The following is a 19,809-nucleotide window of genomic DNA, read 5'->3' as shown; positions in this document are numbered from 1 at the left end:
AGTTACATTTCTATTCTAGCCTATGATCGAGGAGGCTGTGGTCCCAAGCGAAATGCCATCTGTGTACATCGTCTACAAGTCACAACGTTCCCTTCGCTGATATGTGGCAACGTATACTGTATATTACAGAAAATCTATGAATAGTTCAATCAATGTGTAAAATGTCAAGAAGTACTGTGGTGTGTTGGGGAGAAACACGTAAACAGCTGACTGTTGCATCATAATAAACATGGCAGCTCGTATAATTTCTTCTGCTACAGTGAAAGCAGTGGCGTCAAAACGACCAATACAGTCCAGAGCTGCCTTAGTTTTGACACCAGCTGCAGTTAATAAGATAAAGACAATTCTGTCCCAAAAAGCTGGTTGTACAGGACTTAAGATTGGCGTCCGACAAAGAGGTTGCAATGGACTGAGTTACACACTGGAGTACGCAACAGAAAAGGGAAAATTAGATGAAGAAGTGGTTCAGGATGGTGTTCGGGTTATTATCGATAGGAAAGCTCAGTTAACACTACTTGGGACAGAGATGGATTTTGTGGAAACAAAACTGTCGTCGGAATTCGTTTTTAATAATCCAAACATTAAAGGAACCTGTGGTTGTGGTGAAAGTTTTTCAATTTGATATGCAGATATTAGTACAATAGTAGGTGTTTGGTGATGAACAGTTCAAAATTATTGTAGGAATGTTCAAACAATTCATTGGTAATATCACTTAATCCTATTTCCTTTTCCAGGGTAACAGCCATCTGTAATAGATGACGACTAGGTGCGAATTATTACCTTGTAGAAGTGGAGGATTCTTGCAGTCCTTCGGAGGTTTACATCTTCACATCCCACCAAAATAACATGGATTGTTCGTCGTTTGGGGAGGATGACAACACAGTTATATACACTGCGTAGTCTGACACTCATCTCTCTCCAACAGGACTCTAATAAACGCTTATTTACATATTACGATCATAAGATTATAAACGCTTTACAGCAAGCATGGTAATTTTTATCATATGTACTGGATAATGTTGGTAAAGAGCAAGTAATGAAGTGCACTGTTTTCAAGAATATACATATTTTTGTTAGGTGAAAAAAAGTTTAAAAATTGCGCTTTGTTATTTCCTCTGATGCTCCTTTTCTACACAGCCCTTATAGTAAAAGAAGAAGAATGAAATTCACATTTCAAACCTGAGATTACTATCAGAGGTTTTATATATCTGTAGTTTTACCCTGCAAATGCAAAAAAGAGCTATACCTAGTGTAGATGCCACTGTCTTCGAAGTCCTCTTACATTTGCTACAGTGGTGTCCCATAAGACTAAATAAATATGCACTATTAATAGCATTATATCCTAAGTAAGTTAAGTGAGCTGTTACTTGAGTAAGCCAACTAGCTATATTTGAATAATTTTCCACCTCATTCTCAATTTCCTTCATTCGGTAACATACCCATGTAACGTCATGTCCTTAAATGTTTAGCTAGCATATTCGTGACATTATCTCATTATTATTATTATTATTATTATTTATTATTTTTTTTAGAACTTTAACATGCATAATATCTCTGAGAAATATTATTGCTTAATATTCTTTATTTTGTTGTGCAACTTCCCAGGAGTCAAATGACTGTGAAACTATAGTTGAATATAACTGATAGAATTCTATCCTTATTCAGTGATGGCTTATGGAATCTGGCATGGCTGCACCTGTATTCTTAATTCAGGATGTGAGGTATTCATATGAACATCCCATATCCTTGAAATTTATTATGAGAATAGATTATTTATTACCGTATTGGTAAAAGTAAGTGTTCGTAATTTATTAAATACGTATTAGTACTAATTAGGCCTACATAATTTATTATCCACCTGCATACAGTCAAGGTGCAAAACTAAAATAAGTTGAAACTAAAATTTAAGAAAGATTTAAAATGTTATGTACAGTGTTAAAAAAAAAAAGTGAAGCAATTGAAGGGTACAGGGGAAAACCGATGTCACATATCTGTTAAGGGTGAGATAATGATCTAATTCAGTACCTATATTACTGAAAAATTTATTGCTGTTCCTATTGAAAACGAAGGAAAGGATAATTATACCAATGGTGATAATTCTCTTTTTCTATCAGTTTTAATAAGAATAACAATGAAGTTTGTAGAAATCTAATTATATAATGGCATCACCTTGCGACATTCACAGTTTTACCGTATGATCTTCAATTGTTAAGAAGTCATGAGCTACAACAAGCCAATTAACTTTAGATGGACACTAGCTTGTGGAAGCCCCTGTTCTGTAGTAGAACTCTGTCACAAAAAGCCACAGTCATTAGAAATATAGAAAGACATGCATAGTGAAAGTATGTGCTTACCATACCTTCTTATTTAAAATGACACTTTATTCGAAAAGCATCTTATATTATTTGCACACGAACATCCATCATCCTCCAGTATCTGCTACTCTCCTTATCCTGAAGACTAAAGCCAAACTTGTTTCAGAGCTCTGTTTCAGTAGAAAAACGTGGACAGACAACCTGTCTATATTCTTATGGCATCTTGGGTAACTTCATTGTTATCACATTGCTAATTATAAACTCAAAGAGAAGTCTTCGAGAAATGTATCTATACGCTGACTTGAGAGAAAGTTCCCATCTATTCTTCTTCAGCTGCTTCGAGAATAAGCGAGCAGTAGGCCTATGAGTTTGTACAGTCTCGTTTTGCAATCTTTTCTTTCCCTGAATTTCCATCACGTGGTATAAGATCACGCTACTGGAATGTCCGCATGTAAGAAGTAGTACTGATAACTTTCCCTGTGTAACAAATATTCTACCAGTACTGATATGCAGCTCACAGCATCACATAATATTATGTTCATTATTCTGATAGTTGAAATAAATATTTTTATCATTATTTGTATTTCTGACACCCTGTGTAGTGATATTAAAATATTAATTGATTTCCCTTCCATTTGTAGTTGAGATAAAACCTCTTTTTATTCATTCTTGTGCTTCTTCCTAAGAAAACTTAATCTTTTTACGATTTTCCAGACATAAGAACAGGCCCTTCCAAGAAAATGGGGATTTCTGTCACTGTTTATTTTCTTAGACACCGTTTTATTTCCCTTGCTGTTCTGAATTGCAGCAGACCACAATCACTAAAAGTCGTCAATGTTGGTACTTTTGCCTTTAAAAAGTGTTACTCATTTCTTACTTCTGATGAAATTTTCTCCTTTGCACAGAGCTGGGGGAGGAAAAAAAAAAAAAAAAAAAAAACATGCCACTTTAGTTATTTGAGTACATGACGCAATTTTCATTGTTTTATTCTCTTACATAAAAAAAATCGTAGGTAATATATATTCAGACTATGTTTCTAAATTTTAATACAAGTAGCTTATAAACTTTTGGTCAGGATTCATATTATTTTTTTTTTTTAAATATGAACAGTTAGCATCAAATTGGATGGGTCTGCCATCATTATGTATCACTCACCAAATCTCTTCCATATCTAGCACAGTGTAGATCACTGGCACAGAGACTAAAATGGACATTCGTGACTTCAAAGGGGCTGCAGTTCAATTCTTTTGTTTGGAAGACAGAGCGCACAATAATAACTCAGCTGAGAGCTTCATTTCCTATTATATTTCTCTTTTTCCTTTTGACATCACATACTATAGAGAAATTTTTTTCAGATTCCTCATTTGAATGGGGTAATGTCAGTAATCATTTTGCGAGTTGTCTTATATTGGGAAATTTTAGTTCGTCATTGAAGTCTTTAGCTTAAATGACTAAAAAATCGCCTTAACATTTAAAAGATGACCCTCAAAATAAAAAAAAAAAAACTTATAAGATTAACCAGCGAAAAATGACGTAAAAACTCTACATTTCTGTAACCAGCAGCTCATATCCAGGATTTATATATTTATGGGCGTTGCAAAGGTTGTAAAGGAAAAACATGACACATTATCAAAATCCACGCCCTGGTCATGTCAAAATTTCAGTTAACACAATTACAGAATCATTTAGGCACCTCTGACACATAAGACTACAACTGTCTGCAGCTTAGATCCAATAAAATAACTGATCGCACAAAGCAAGCTCTTCTGATGGTATTCTCAACCAGATGAAATGAACACACACATTAGTACTTCTCATTCATTTACTTTATCCTTTGTCAGTAGCTTTTAGTCTAGAAAGTTTGCAATTGACTGATCAAGTAGTATTTAATACTGAGTATTTTAGATAAATTATATTATAAATAAACTCTTTGTTAGCTTCTGCATATGACTCGTGGATGGGGTTGTGGAACAAGCCTTTGTATCAGGTTTGGTCTAGTCTCTTTGTACTTAATCCTTATAGTGTCAGAATCGATTAAATGGATGCAATAGAATCTTCAAAAAAATATTCACTCATATAAATCATTTCTAAATGTAAATTTTTTGAAATCGTATATTTACTGCATCAGGGATAGACAGGCCACAGTTGGAAAAGAAAGCTTCATTCCTAGTGCCATGTAATCGATTATGTCACAAAAAGGGTTTGAAGAAATGATGCTGTGCATTAATGAACAAGGATGTATATATTATATAAGAAAATCTGCACTATTCTTTCTGTGTTGTTATTGTTAAGATAATAAAATGTAAATAATTGAAAGCAGACAAAATGTATTTATTAAATGCTTATTTAAACTTCAAACAATGTGTAAAAAGTGTAATTATTTTATGTTAAGTTGTGTTTTAAAATAAACATGGACTGAACTCATCCTAATAAAAGATACTTACAAAAATTCGTAGATAATGAAGTTAATAACAAAAGAGAAAAAAATCACAAATTCAGTGATCGTGTCTTAAACTAGGTAGCAGTGAAATATGGAGGATTCACAGCACAAGTTACATACATTTATGAGTAACTTCTCTTACTGTAATTTGCTACAGCCATGTGTCTGTAGTAACAAAGATTACACACAATTGTCTGAAAAGATTGACCCTATTATGAAAACTGGTTTGTATTTAGAAAATTCTGATTTATCTTTCTCTGTATAGAATTCTTGTGCAGTATTTTAAGTTGAATGGGTTAAATTGACAGGGGATTGAAGAAAATCCCAATGATTCTGTGAAACGTCTATACTCGAACTGAAGTACAGTAGAACCCCGAATATCCGTCACTCTATTGACTGATCAGTAGATCATCTGTCTTTCTCTCGGTCTTTTTTTTCTTTCTTTTTATTTATTATTTTTTATTTCTTTTTTTTGCTGCAGAAAATAATATGAATTACTCTACATTATGTTAGTGCGTATTTTTTCTAGAGAGGCTTATTACAAGCTTTTACCATTACACAGTATGTAGTGGGAATTCTACCACTACCGGCAACAGAAACAGTTACTTGTGGGAGGGGGTTTTTTTTTTTTTTTTTTTTTTCCCAACTTGCAAAATAGTCACTACCTGCTTTTAAAGAAATGACTCCAAGAACTTCCACACAATTGTAAACCCATGTACCATTCATTGTCCTAACTATTCGAGTGGCTGTACTTCTAAGCATAATGCCTCCAATGGATATAAAAAAACGTGCCAAGTATCGAACAAAAGTGCAAATAATTTTAGTTTGGGAAAGGAGAAACTGTGGCTTATCTCGCATCAGAATATGAGATTGGCATTAATGCTATGAGCGATTTAATAAAAAGAAAAAGGATAAAGTGTATATGTAAATCTCTACTATTCCTATCTTTCTGTAGATAGCCATCACAAGGAGTTTCCTTGGCTCTTAGAAATCTGTCGTTGACAACAATTCTCTACCTAGCATATTAAACATAAGGCCACGGAGTAAATTGCGAAAATCTATTATTATTATTTTTTTTGTTTAGTCAACTGTCCAAAGACAAGTCTGAACCTCACAAGTGATACAAACAAGGCACCAATTAAGAGGCAACTAAGGCAAGAGATAATGGGGTAGGGTGGCTAGTTCCTTTCCCCTTCATGCACTTAAAATTTATTAAATATTTTATGGCACAGATTACTCAATTTTTTTCGATTACTGTTCAGTCCATCCCTTCATTACCATGGATAACAGAGGTTCTACTGTAATAAAATACAATGAGTGTTCTTTAACACTGTGTTATATTTTGATATTCACGTATATAGCCCATATACCCAATATTCCCATGACTATTGTGTGGAAAACCTCGAAGTGCATTAAATACAGAATGGAGTAAGGTTGACTGCCTAGAAAGACACAAGGCTCAAGATTCATCTGACACTTCCGTTTCCATGGTATTATTAGCGACGTCAAAGTAAACCTTTCATGTCAAAACTATACAATTTCTCTCTCTTGTATCAAGAACATATTAGTTTTATGTCAAAAAATATTTTTCTCGGGATCCTGGAATGTTTCACACCCACTAGTAACGCCACTAAATAAAAATGCCCCAGTTTGAAGGGGGTAGGGTGGAAAATATACGTAAGCTTAATATTAAATGTACGGTTTGAAGTGAGAAGTCTCCAAATTCCAGGTCTTTAGGCAGGTATCACATTCTTCTTACATTACGTGTACCGGTACTTACCACTGGAAAATAGTATAGGTACATAATATGTGAATAGTATACACGTACTTACAAAACGTAGTTATGCAGCTTGTGCTGTAAACCCTTTACATCAGAATATGCTCTTCCCTTCCTGTAGAACAACAATGTTTTCAGATAAACTGTTTTAATTCTTTTCAAAACACTTTTATACAGAAGTCACTTTACACATCCCTAATTCACGTAGTAAATCTTATACTTCATTTTGCAGTTTGTGATTATTTTAGAACTTTTCACCACAACATCAAGTTTTTGAGAGGGCAGTATTAAGAAACCAAAAGCTCTCCTGTTGCTACAGATAATGATAACTACTCAGGTCTGAGACCTTGGATGCTGTGATACAGGAAAATTGAGCAGAAAGGCGATTCTTACTAACAGAAGATGTAATGTATTGATAAGGGCTCAGTTTATACATGAAACATTACTGATTTCACTCAACACATGTGTACTGCTAATGACTGACTACTATCCACATGGCTTGCACAGAGACTTTCTATGTCAGAGATCTAAATTCAAATTCAAACTGCAAATGGAAATTGAGATGAGCAATTATGGCGCAGAAGCAGATTTCTTAAGTACTTTCGCTTTCCTTGGCATTATTCCACTATTTCGCCAGAACTTCCAAATATCACTACTGCAAAATGTGATGTGCGTTTTATTTATTCTCACATCATCAGCTGCATGGGATTCTAAAGCAAACGTTTCATGGAGAAAGTAAGCATAGCAGGGGAACAGAGAATAGAAAAATGATAGCCATCAATTTCTTCAGTCATTGGTGGTAAATGTTATTTAAACCTATTCCTAGCACATGTAGTCACTGAATGACTAATTGGTTGGGTGGAAGGAGCGATATTTACCTGAAATTTCCTACTATAACAGTGAAATATGGAGAGGTACTTAATTTTGTCGAAGATCTTTTTGTGTTCATTCACACGGAGATTGGCCAGGTGGTTGAAGAACACAGAAACCTGGATAATAATAATTATGGTTTATTTAATGACGCTTGCAACTGCAGAGGTTATATCAGCATTGCTGGTGTGCCGGAAATTTTGTCCTGCAGGAGTTCTTTTACATGTCAGTAAATCTACTGACATGAGCCTGTCGCATTTAAACACACTTAAATGCCATCGACCTCGGCTGGGATCGAGCCTGCAACCTCGAGCATAGAAAGCCAGCGCTATACCAACTACGCTACTGAGGGTGACCAGAAACCTGGATCCGAAAGATCAAAGCAGACTCATATTCATAGTGTGTCACTTCTCCATTGTATTTCAGAAATAGGCATTGACATCTGGATCTTTAGATATCGTCGCTGTTATTCCATAACCTCGTAAATCCAATGAATGCTGAAATCAACGTTTTGAGCTTAACGATTGCAAATTATCGATTCTCAATGGTTTATGAACTCTCATAGAAGAATGAACAATACATTTTCCGCAAATGATAAAATATAAAATCACATAGGAATGATAGCATACCTGTTAATAAAAAACCTCGTATAGTTAATGTTTGAATATAGGAATTTTTCGTGTTTTATTCTGTTAATACAAAATCTGATAAATAGTCATTTCGAGGTTTTAGTAGTTATATGTTCTGAAAGCACTTGCTTATGTTCCATTAATATTAAAAATGTTTTCTGGAGTTACAGGGTTTTGGAATAACAGTGATGATATAATAAATAACAAACCATGTCACTCATTTCTGCCAGGATTTCAGAGCTGAGTACGAGATAAACATCACACCAAACACGATTCAATGCACTCACAGCACACACAGTTACTTTCTCCACACTGGAAATGCGTACATTTATTACATAACGTTTTTTTAAACTAAAGCTAACATCACTAATAAAACGGAATGATGGCAGAATAGTAAAAATGAAAACCGAAATATGCACAAAAAAAAGCTGCCCTACAACCACTACGTCTGCTATGAATACCACAGTCTGCCTAAGAATGAATTCTGACCTCTTTCAACAGATAATTTGATTTAGTAACAGACCAGTTAGGAAGGTGTATAATGACTTCTCGACCATTCTATTTGGAAAAAGTCTCTTGAGATCTTGATCCTGAATGAATCCGTGAATTTGAAAGAATTGGCAATATTTGAAAGGCTCATTCTTTCATCGTCAGTATATAAAAATGGTTTTCAAATTGTGCAGCATAGTGTGCCATGTCTGTGACAAATGTCGTCAAAACCGTTTGAAAAGATTACAATGACGTATCAAGATAAAGAGCAGCATGCTACTAAACCTCTAATTAATGTCTTCATAATTTCAGTTTGTTTTTTCTCCCGACTGAATGTCTTTATGCATTTTTACATATAAAGACAGCGATTTTCATATTTTTCTGTGCCAAATGATTGCAAAAATGTTCATTAAAAAGACGTACACGCAAATGCGAAAAATTTCGTTTCACTGTATTATTTACATAAAGATCAAGGAAGCTGCGTATCCAAACAATTTGAAAACCATTGACACAAAATACTTTATAACATGACTGAAATATTACCCGAGATACATTCACAAATACAATGCAAGGAACTTGTTACGACAGAATATCTCATTTATTGTATCCCCGAGCTATAAAATGCATACTTACATCAGGCCAAATCAGTGTGACTAATCACTGAAATTTAGTGTTAATTCTTCTAGGATGCTACAAGATCAATATACATATTAATGGAAAAATCATGTTCCTTTGTACACAAAAGATGTGAAAATGTGATATTTCAACTGAAAATAATGTGCACTGTACTGATTTTCAACTGAGAACAGATTATATATATATATTATATACAATCATATTAATGTCTGAAGATTCTTTTCAAGATTAGCTAAACTGTAAAAACAAAACTATACAAAATTAGAGCCTGTATAATAGCTATTCTCTAAATTTATACAAGTTTTAAAACCTGAAGATCTGTCAATCAGGAAATATTTTCAGTACATACAACAAGGTGTGTCTATAAGCAGGGTATTCAAATTTGGATAAACCTTCACTGAACAAGGTAAGTAAAATCAGAAGCATACTCATGTGATGAATAGGAAAAACACTATAAAAGCTGCACTGCTCAGTGACATGATAAATGAGATGTCCTTTACAAACTCAAGACTTCAATTAACAGGCCTGCAATATACCTGTGAACTCAGCTGCCGAAAATAGAATATATTACAAGAAATTGTCAGTCAGATAACCTGGAATGTAATTGTAAGAGAACTCTAACAAACCCTGTAAGAATATATTTACTTTCTTTCCCTCTGCATCTGTTTTCAGCTCAGCAGGCTGTCAGATATGAAGCTCCAAAGGATATGTTACAAGGATAGATTGAGGTGACGATAAAGAATTTGGTTGAATGACAGGAAACGGGAGTACACTGAAAGAACATTACCCTGACACCCAGTGGTGTTACAACACTCTCCACAAAGTGGAAGGGGGGAGAATTATTAGAAGAGTCCCTAAATTTCGGACATTCCTTAATTTAATTGTACTTTTCTTCAAATATTCACTCTTGTTTACATTCTAAAACTGATAATAATATGCATGATAAAAAGAAAAAGAGACTTGGACATATCACCTTAATCATTAGAGTCAAGACCCCCACAAAATAGAACTCGAATTTTCTAATATGCTACTGCCAACCCTGTCTTTGTCCATAAAAAATTACAGTTGGGATCACCAGAATTTGAGCCTTTGTCTTGGGCATAATGGCGAGAATTTGCTCCAAAAGATAAAAGAGCTCGCTAAAGAATAATACAGATGAAAAATTTAAAATTATTTTTCAGTCAGGGTTGTGATATCCAAACCTTGTACCAACCTGGCCAAATTCTCGTACTTCGATCAAAATTATCGTAAAAACATTCAAACTCATTAGACAGAGAAGTATAAAGTAGAATATTATTCTTGAGTGGAATAATTCCCTTCACTTCTCCCCTTCTGTAGGCAACATATTTCATTTGCCTTAATGACACAACTGTTTCCACTATTTGCTATTCAAGATATAAACTATTACTCACGGAAAAATTCTTGTAATCACATATCGCAACTCTGTTTTCATTAAAGTTGAAAAGTGGATAAACAGCATTCATTTCAATTTCAGAGGGAAAGAAAGAAATTTACTGGAAGTGCTCCGATAAATACAATTTCTGTTCAATATTCGAAATTCGGTGACAAAAGAATGTGAAATATTCAGTATTTTATAAAAATGAGACCTATAAAAACGATATGAAGTACATAAAATAATCTAATACTACATCATTTTAACATTCTATTTGTTTAACCCTAGCAATACCAATGGGATGAGGAGGAGGTACTTTTGTCCACCTCCAAAATTAATATTTTAAATATATAATTGATATATTAAAAATATTGAAATATCATTTATTGTCAGTTATATGGATCCTTCTATCTTATTGTGTTATTGTTTAATCGTTTTCACTAATAGTTTTACCAAAATACAAAAATATGTCTAGGTGGACAAAAAACATTCCCCCTTGTTGAATTGTTCAAAAATATACAATGATATTTCATTTTCTTTTATTACAGTAGGCTACATACTATTTGCTGATTACAAATTTTAAAACATATTCAAAATCAAGCATTTTTGTAGTAAAACTGTAGTCTGTTCAGTATGTGAGGACGGGTGTGAATAAAGTAATGTGTAACATTTTCCAGACTATTATGTTGAAGTAAATGTTCGAAAATTTACAACGACATTTCAGTTCTTCTCTTTTATTATAGTGCATAGGCCTACTATTTTCTGATAACAAAAGTAAAAAAAAAAAAAAAAAAAAAAAAATTCTTCAAAATTAAACATTATTGTAGTGGTCACAAAGTACCCTCCCTTGGTACTGCACGTTATTTAAAATACCTTGGTATTGCTAGGGTTAAGTCTAGTTGAAATTATATAATTTGTTTAAGGAATAGTTTACAAGTTCTCTGAAACGTATTTACTTATTCATTATGATTTTATCATAAGTAATATACCTGTATATTGAATAATGTTGCATCGTCTATTTCCCCTTTCTACACAAAATCTTTCACCTAATTCTGAGTTATACTATAAGCGTAACATTAGTAAGTTATACATTAACATTTGCAGACAAAAAAACAGTAAGCCCAAATATTGAACTCCCACATTAAATGAAACAAAATATGTAAGCTGCATAATGAAAAATGTTTGTTTATTTCATATTACGTATTTGAATGGATGAAACCAAATTGTGACTATTATTACTGGGGATAGCTGGGGGTAAAACCTTTGGTAAACAAATAGGACTTAATGTAGTTTGGAAAACTACGCTTATGTTTTTTAAATTACAAATTTTAAGTGACCTCCATAACATCTTATACGTTATTGTAATCTTGTCCTTAAGCCGTCCTTAAGGCTTCTCAATCAATACATCATTATCAGTTGCTCGAAATTCTCTAGTGCTATCCAAAATAATAATATAAAAAGTCACAGTCCAGTGTCACATACTATATTTTCTTCAGTAGCTCCTTTCATATTACAAGTATATGACTATATCCAGACATTTCTTAACAAGAGATTTAACTTCTAGAAGTTTAAGGCCAGAGAGGTGTATCTATGATATGGCTATGGACATACAAATTCAAATGAAATTGTATATCCAATTATAAACTCTTAAAACATGGTTTTCATACTCCTACAACTAAGATAGTTAAATATATTTCAGTTATAAATTTCAAATTACATTTGAAATTCCAACATCGTCTGAAATTAATTCTATTAACACTGATTTTCAGCATCGTCAACTGTTAATTAAAGAATTGTAGCTGATTTTCAACATTGTCACCTGTTATATTAATAAAATAAATATTAAGTTTCAAAAAATTAATTAACAAAAAAAAAAATCTAAAAAGTTAAATACAGTATATTAATAGCAAAACAATTTCATTACTTTGGTAACCCTAGCATTATTTGAAATAACAACCATTAAAATAGTGAAGGAGTGCGCCCACGAACACTAATTCCGGTATCTGTTATATGGTAAGCTCTTCATTGCTTGTATATACAGTAGATTAACCAATCTACTGCTTAACTCAATATGTGAACCCTTATCCTTTCTTTTACGAAACGTCTGTACAGTACATTACAGTGAAATCTGTCTGTAATGGAAACTACAAATAAAGAGCACTCTGTCAATACAGGAATTTTTCTACTGTTCCGCGATTGTACTAGTGTAATTCTATATCAAATGATCTGAATTTGCGAAAAATATCTAACATGATAAGTAAAAGGAATACCAAAATCATAGCCGAAAATACGTATATATTAGTTTCACAGGGCGTTAAATAGTAAACTTTAAGAAAATGTAAACGAATTGGGATATTTATCTTTTATTCTATGATTGAGAAATTTTAATTCAATGTCAATGATAGCTAATTTTCCAGTCTTTCATTATTATAAAAAGTTATAATTATTCATGGAAACATTGGTAGACCTACCGATAATTTAAGTATTAATACAGAGCTATGTCAAAATCTGTAAACACATAGAGAGAAAAGCAGTTTCAAACTCGTTGTAACAGTTTCAGTAACATCCCAATAGAACAGGAATAATAACAATAAATTATGTTGTATTCACAATGACAACATAGTTCTGAATAGAAACTATCTATAATGCAGACAACTTGATTAACAAAACAATAACAACAAGATTTAGCACCGATAACAACAATAATTAAATATTGAAGATCTTCAAGTACAAAGGCAGTTTTATAAAAATGAAGTAAAGCTGGTATACTCATAGCGGTATATCAAGGAATGAAGTTAATTAGCATCATTGGAGTTTTCAATGAAAGATACAAAATATGGTATCCTCCCTTGAATAATATTGCTCAGGCAATGTATTAATATAATGGAAGTGAAGCCTAAAGATATTGGAATAACATAAATCACAGAAATTAAACTTTAAGAGTGCTCTAAGTATGTACAGAGTCACACAGAATTGGAATATTAAAAGCTAGCTTACAATATTTAACTTACCAAACAAACATTACATATTCATTATATATGAGGTCTCGCCCACCTCATTGAATATTACACGACTACTATGAAGTAGCCAATGTGTATTATCACCATTTAATTCGAGAAAAATTCGTTCCGGCACTGGGAGTGCTCTTTCCAACTGAGCTATGCCGGGACACGATCCACGGTGCCGGCCGAACTCCTCTCGTAATGCTTTACGGCCTTACTACCTGCACTTAGCATTACAGAGGAGTTCGACCGGCACCGTGGATTGTGTCCCAGCATAGCTCAGTTGGAAAGAGCACTCAGCGCGTAGAGCTAAGAGGTCCCGGGTTCGATTCCCGGTGTCAGAACGAATTTTTCTCGAATTAAATGGTGATAATACACATTGGCTACTTCATAGTAGTCGTGTAATATTCAATGAGGTGGGCGAGATCTCATATATAATGAATGTGTGATGTATTAACTGTTAGCAGTTGTCACAAACTGATGTTGAATATGGCCATAAAGTCATTTAAATATGCGCTTCTGCATGTATGACTTACATTGTCTAAAGTGCAGGTAGTAAGGCCGTAAAGCATTACGAGAGGAGTTCGGCCGGCACCGTGGATCGTGTCCCGGCATAGCTCAGTTGGAAAGAGCACTCAGCGCATAGAGCTGAGAGGTCCCGGAACGAATTTTTCTCGAATTAAATGGTGATTACCACACAAAGATAACAGAAGACTCTGATATTCCAAAATGTACTTTTGTATGTAAACAAGGAGGAAGAACACAATTGGAAGATTTAAATTGAGATGGATGAAACCTCGAGAACACAACTATTCGAGTAGAACTGGGAATATAGGTTTATTAAGTGATACAAAAATTAAAAGACTAAAATGGTTTGGTCACATCAAAAGAAGAAAACAATTACAGAACTACATGATTAGTTCTGAAACTGAAAGTAAATGGAATGAGACCAAGGGGAAGACCAAGATAAAGATAGACAAATCAAATAAAGGAAGACATGGAAAGAAAGGGAGAAAGAACGGAGGATGAGATCTGGAAGAGGGAGAAATGGAGGCTCTCCATACAATGATCCAAAGAACTCTAGAAACGATGTTACATGGTGATGATGACGAAAATCTCAAAGAGCCCTAAAAAATGCACATAGCTAATCTTGCCATCAGATTCCTTTTCCAAGCATGGAAATGGTTTCACAATATCACCTATATATTTCTGCTCCCATTATCCACAGTTATTGAGTTGATTAATATTTTAATGAAGACAGTTTCTTCAATGGAGTTAATCTTTCTCTTTAGTTGGTGTCTAAATATACCTAAACCTTTGACTGGAATGAAGAAGAAAAAAATAACACAGAATGTCTACCCTGTTTTCATTTATGCACATAAGGATCAGGCTGGAAGACTTGGTAAAAGTATGAGGCCATAATTGTAATGATACCTAAAAATGAAGATGAAACAAGCCTGGCAATGTGATGAATTCCATCTCTGAATGTGAGCACACTATATGAGAAATTCGTTACTCACTAATGATTAGGCATAGATGATGACTAGCAGAAAAGAACATTGATATCGGCAAGAAAAGACTACAAATTATTTGCTTACTGCCATCTCGTTTAGGGATATATAGTAAATCTTATGTAAAATATAGTAAAAATAAGCACTTGATCCTATCAAAAACGACTTGGAAACACGATATTGTATACATCAGTGAAAGTAATAAAATACTTTTAACTATTTTCTTGATGTGCTCATATTGGCAGTTCGTTGTATATTCCACTTGTTCTCATAACAAGGTACACAGTATCTATAATGTAAATGTTACATAGGCCTATTCCTAACAGCTCAGTGCATTTTGACAACATGTAAATGACTAAAATATGGGTCAGTCTTGATGGTGTAGATACCTGAGAAGAAACATCAGGATAGTCCTAGCTTGGATTGTTAATTATAACAATCAATATGGAATTTAAATAAGAATATCACATATACAACTGATGTTCAAGAGATATTTGAATCCTGGGGCACTCCCAACAATGTTTCAGCTGCCACTATACTATAAGCTATTTCATATTCCTTTTGGTATCCCTACAGGTTAAAAAAATTCTTCAAGCTTAATATATTAATTATTAAATATGCTTTAATTAATATTAATTGCTAATGGAATGCAGCAACAACCACTACTAGAAATAACGCAGATGTAAGTACCTTTGAGATCCATACTTATCTTTGATTGGTAATAGACTTGATGAGTGCTCTGTATCTTTTAACCATTGGAGTATAAATCTATGAAGAGAAAATGATATAAAATACAATTAGGGAGAGAAAAAAAAATGCACAATTCACATCTGTATTGTTGCTACTTAATAAACCTAATTAAGTGTTATTCCCTGAGTTACTCTTTTGTTTTAACTGTATGATTAAGCCTATTTCATACTTACCAATATCACACACATCAATTGGAAATATGGGAGGAAAAAAATGAAATGCAGAAACAAAGGAAGAATGAATGGCTGAATAAATTAATGAAAGACAGGAAAAAGAAGTCAAATTAAGGATATAAAACAAGATAAAAAAGAAAAGTCGGTGCTACATAAAGGGAACAAATTTTGTCATACATTTCTCAGACATAACTCTTTCATCATCATATAACTAATAAAACTGACATTTTACCTAACCTTATGTCAAAAGAACTGTTCACAATCATTGTCCAACATGATTTTCTCTTCGCAAATTCACAAACCTTCCAAACCATCATTTTAAAATGTATAAAAAAAATTAAATAAAAAATAAAACTACAATTCATAATGAGAAGCTAGGCAAAAAATGGAATGCTTTAAATTAGAATTAAAATATTACAATGACCTTCATTGGGACCTAGCAAAATAGACAAAAAATGGTTATAGATTAAAAAATTACCGACTAAGTGAATAATTTTAAATATGTGAGATGTAAAATATCTAATCAGAAATGTACGAATGGAAGAAAAACTATATAAGTACAGGGACATTTAAAAGCAATTGTGTATTCAAGGTCTACTGAAAACATTAAAATTTTTCACCAACATATTGAAGAAGGATGTCAGTAGATATGACAGGTACCTGGAATATGGGAGAGAGTAAGACAGTCCATGATGTGGAGCTTAGAAGCCCATGTCAGAAATCATGGTGACCACTTTGAGTACTGTTTGCAGAATTATGCATGGACTTTGTAAACAAAGATGTAAAAATAAAGTTGTAATAAGCAGATATTTATGAACTAAAAAGTACTTGTAATTAAAAAATAAAGCGAAACTGGCTATATGAAGGGGTGAGAATGATATAGTCTTAAGCCACACAGACAAAATTTTACAGGAGAGTGTATTGAAAGTTTAGAGTCCAATGCTGTTAGGTGTTGTATTACAATTTCTCCAGCATATACTTACATCATTTGTTGATTAAATTTTATAATATTCTACTAGTAGATGCTCCATATGCATAAGAAATGAATTCATACAAAAACTGTTTTTGTTAAAAGTGTGGCTTTGGACTATCTCATTCTCATCCCTTCATATATTTACACGAACTTTTTTGCTTAGGTCCTCTATCCATTTCCCAAAGTTTTCCCACATATTAGTTAAAATTCTGTATAATAACATTTGAAACTATAAAAATCAACAAAATTACCTCATCTGCATCCTTGCTAGGCTCACAGGCAAGTATGGGTGGTGAAAGATGTTCTGTCATTGCTGCGAAACTTGTATCACCATGTATCATGCCATGCTTAGCCTGATACGCAGAACCCAGCATAGCAGAATTGGCTGCTTCCTGAAATAAGGAAGTAAAATGATCACATAATATACCTGCTTATCATCACATAATATATACTGGTACTTATCAATGTAAGACTTAACTGGTCTTTTGTCTTGGCTATATAAACACACACGTGTACTATCATCTAAAGTACAAAATGGTCGAGCTAATAAATGTTCAGCTTCCAGTAAGCAAATAAATCATCAAATGCTACAGCCAGTTCTCAGAACATTCTAATATCTGTGCATGAAGTTCCTCTTAGACTGCTTATCCCTACAGTTGTTCGAAATCTTCTCTCTCCTCTATTATCTGGCTATAGTTCATGAGGTCCCAGGTTCGATTCCCGGTTAGAGCACAAGAATTTTTCCTTAAAGGGGATTATTCCTGTGTTCGTCCATGGTCTGGAATTTAGGTTAAGTTTAGATTTAAGACCTCTCCTGGCACCACATTATCATAATCATCCTATCACATCATCGGGGTAATGTAACTCCGCCTTCCAGGCGCCCCAACCTCAGAAGTGGGTTACAACTAAGCCATGGCCAGGAGAGAAGACCAGAAATGTCGAAAAGACAACCTGGTGGCATTGGATAAAAGAAAAAAAATTATCAAATATTTTTTTTTTTTTACAATATGGAAACTTATTCTTAGCTGGAAGAGCACATTGCGCAATTGTTTAATAGAGAGTCTATGGTTCTACATTATGATCATTCAGAGATAACTAAATATTTACAAAAGCTAACTCTGTCACATTGCTTTGTTATAGAGTCCCTTCCATGGCAAATGATCAAAGACAGGAGCCACAAAAGTCTGGTGCTACTGTAATTAGGTAGATGTATGCAAGTGTCGAAACATGCTGGCATCAGATGGTAAACTTGACGTAATATATATATTTCTGTTACTTTAATAACTGGAGCAGCGAAGAGAACTCAAACTATCGCTATATAAGTACTTACAAACAACGAAAATATTTGTAAGGATTTAGAAAAACAAGCTTCTATACAGTATGAAAAATTGATTAGAATTTCTAACAGTCACTGGAACAAAAGGATACCAGCAAACAGACTCAAAACACAAAGAGCTATTTATGTATCAAGTACGCAAAATAAAGCTTTAACAGACGAATTCAGTGTTTTTGGATGAGGCGCAAGTCGAGTCCGCTAAAGGTTTTGCGTATGTGGCCACTAAAGTTCAATTTTTCGGACTGATAACAGTCTGAAAAGCAACTATTTTAGGGAGCATGTACTAAGAAGAACTTTTTGACTATTGTGAAAGATATAAAACAAGAGTTAGAAATCCCACAGCTGGCAGAAAACCTCATATTAGTAGAAGCCCACTTAAAAAAAAATCTCCCCCTGGCATAGTTCAGTCGGCTAAGGCATTTGCCTACCGATCTGGAGTTGTGCTTGGGCACAGCTTCGATCCCCGCTTGGTCTGATTAGGATAGTGTCTGACCCTGCAGTATCACTCAATCACTCATAGTAAGCAATATAAACATGAGGAACACCTCCAAAATAAGTTACAGTGACAATTGAAAATGTGGAATAAGTTATTAAAAAAGTGCCAATAATAATAAAACTAAACAGGTCTCAAACTCGGAACTCTCCATTAACAGTCTAATGCTTTGCTTATGCACTGAGCTGTCTCTGCAATCTGACGTAAGTAGATGGAAGTTGAGTATATCAATTAATAAAATGGCAGACTGCAACTTTTGCTGCCAATGACACTACAACTTGTTGAGAGTGGTACATTTTGACTTATCGCTCATTTTCATCAGAAACAGTATCATCAAACTTGTGATTCCAAAAGTATTGGCCTACTCTCTCCTTGTGAATGTATGATATACATCAGGGGCGAATGCTAGTCACGAAAGTTAGGCTTGCTCTTTTGTTCATAGGGGAAGATGGGAGGATATAATAATTCATAACTAATAAAAATAATCAGACCCACATAAATAATTTATTTTATAATTATGAAATCATTATGAGTCATGGATCAGATGTAGAAGTTCGATATAATATAACAAACATGGCCAACAAAACAGTTTATTTAGTTTTTTTCGACCCTGCCAACCAATGCACATTGTTGTATTGAGCTGCACTGAACAAGCGCACATATTCTCTATAATGTCTGTCTTCTCTTGAATAGTCCTTCGGGAAAATGGATTTAATAATAAGGTTTCAATAACACACAATTCCGAACTCATTGCAATATTTCAAATTAATGTTTAAGAATTAATAATACATGCAGCAGCTAACACATGCTTTCCGCTCATACAATTACATTGCACTTGCAAATCACAGCACATTCCCGCTGTCAGAACTGGTCTGTGTAATGTTAAATAGTCGTTGGTATAGCTCTCGGACCAAAGCTTCAAACAACACATAACAGAAGCATGTGCGCCTAGGACGGACTAAGGAGGAAGGCACTTGCGCGCGCATCATATTCTTGCTATTTCTACGTCTTTCCTGTAGCTC

The 19,809-nt window shown here is 33.7% G+C and overlaps 1 protein-coding gene across 1 annotated transcript in view; it reads right to left on the bottom strand.

The window, feature by feature from the left end:
• Positions 1-14,713: 14,713 nt before the first annotated feature.
• The window catches only part of LOC138694792 (xylulose kinase), a 37,073-nt gene continuing 31,977 nt past the window's right edge, over positions 14,714-19,809 (bottom strand). The window contains exons 12-13 of the mRNA XM_069818864.1: positions 17,210-17,350; positions 14,714-15,830 (exon numbers count right to left, since the gene is read on the bottom strand). Of these exons, the coding sequence (XP_069674965.1) occupies positions 15,768-15,830; positions 17,210-17,350 (204 nt within the window). The 3' untranslated portion in view covers positions 14,714-15,767. The remainder of the gene's footprint in view (positions 15,831-17,209; positions 17,351-19,809) is intronic.

Source organism: Periplaneta americana, chromosome 2, assembly GCF_040183065.1.
Source record: "Periplaneta americana isolate PAMFEO1 chromosome 2, P.americana_PAMFEO1_priV1, whole genome shotgun sequence".
Lineage (NCBI taxonomy): Eukaryota > Metazoa > Arthropoda > Insecta > Blattodea > Blattidae > Periplaneta > Periplaneta americana.
Note: the sequence above shows the minus strand (reverse complement) of the source record. Positions and strands in the feature narration are given on the sequence as shown.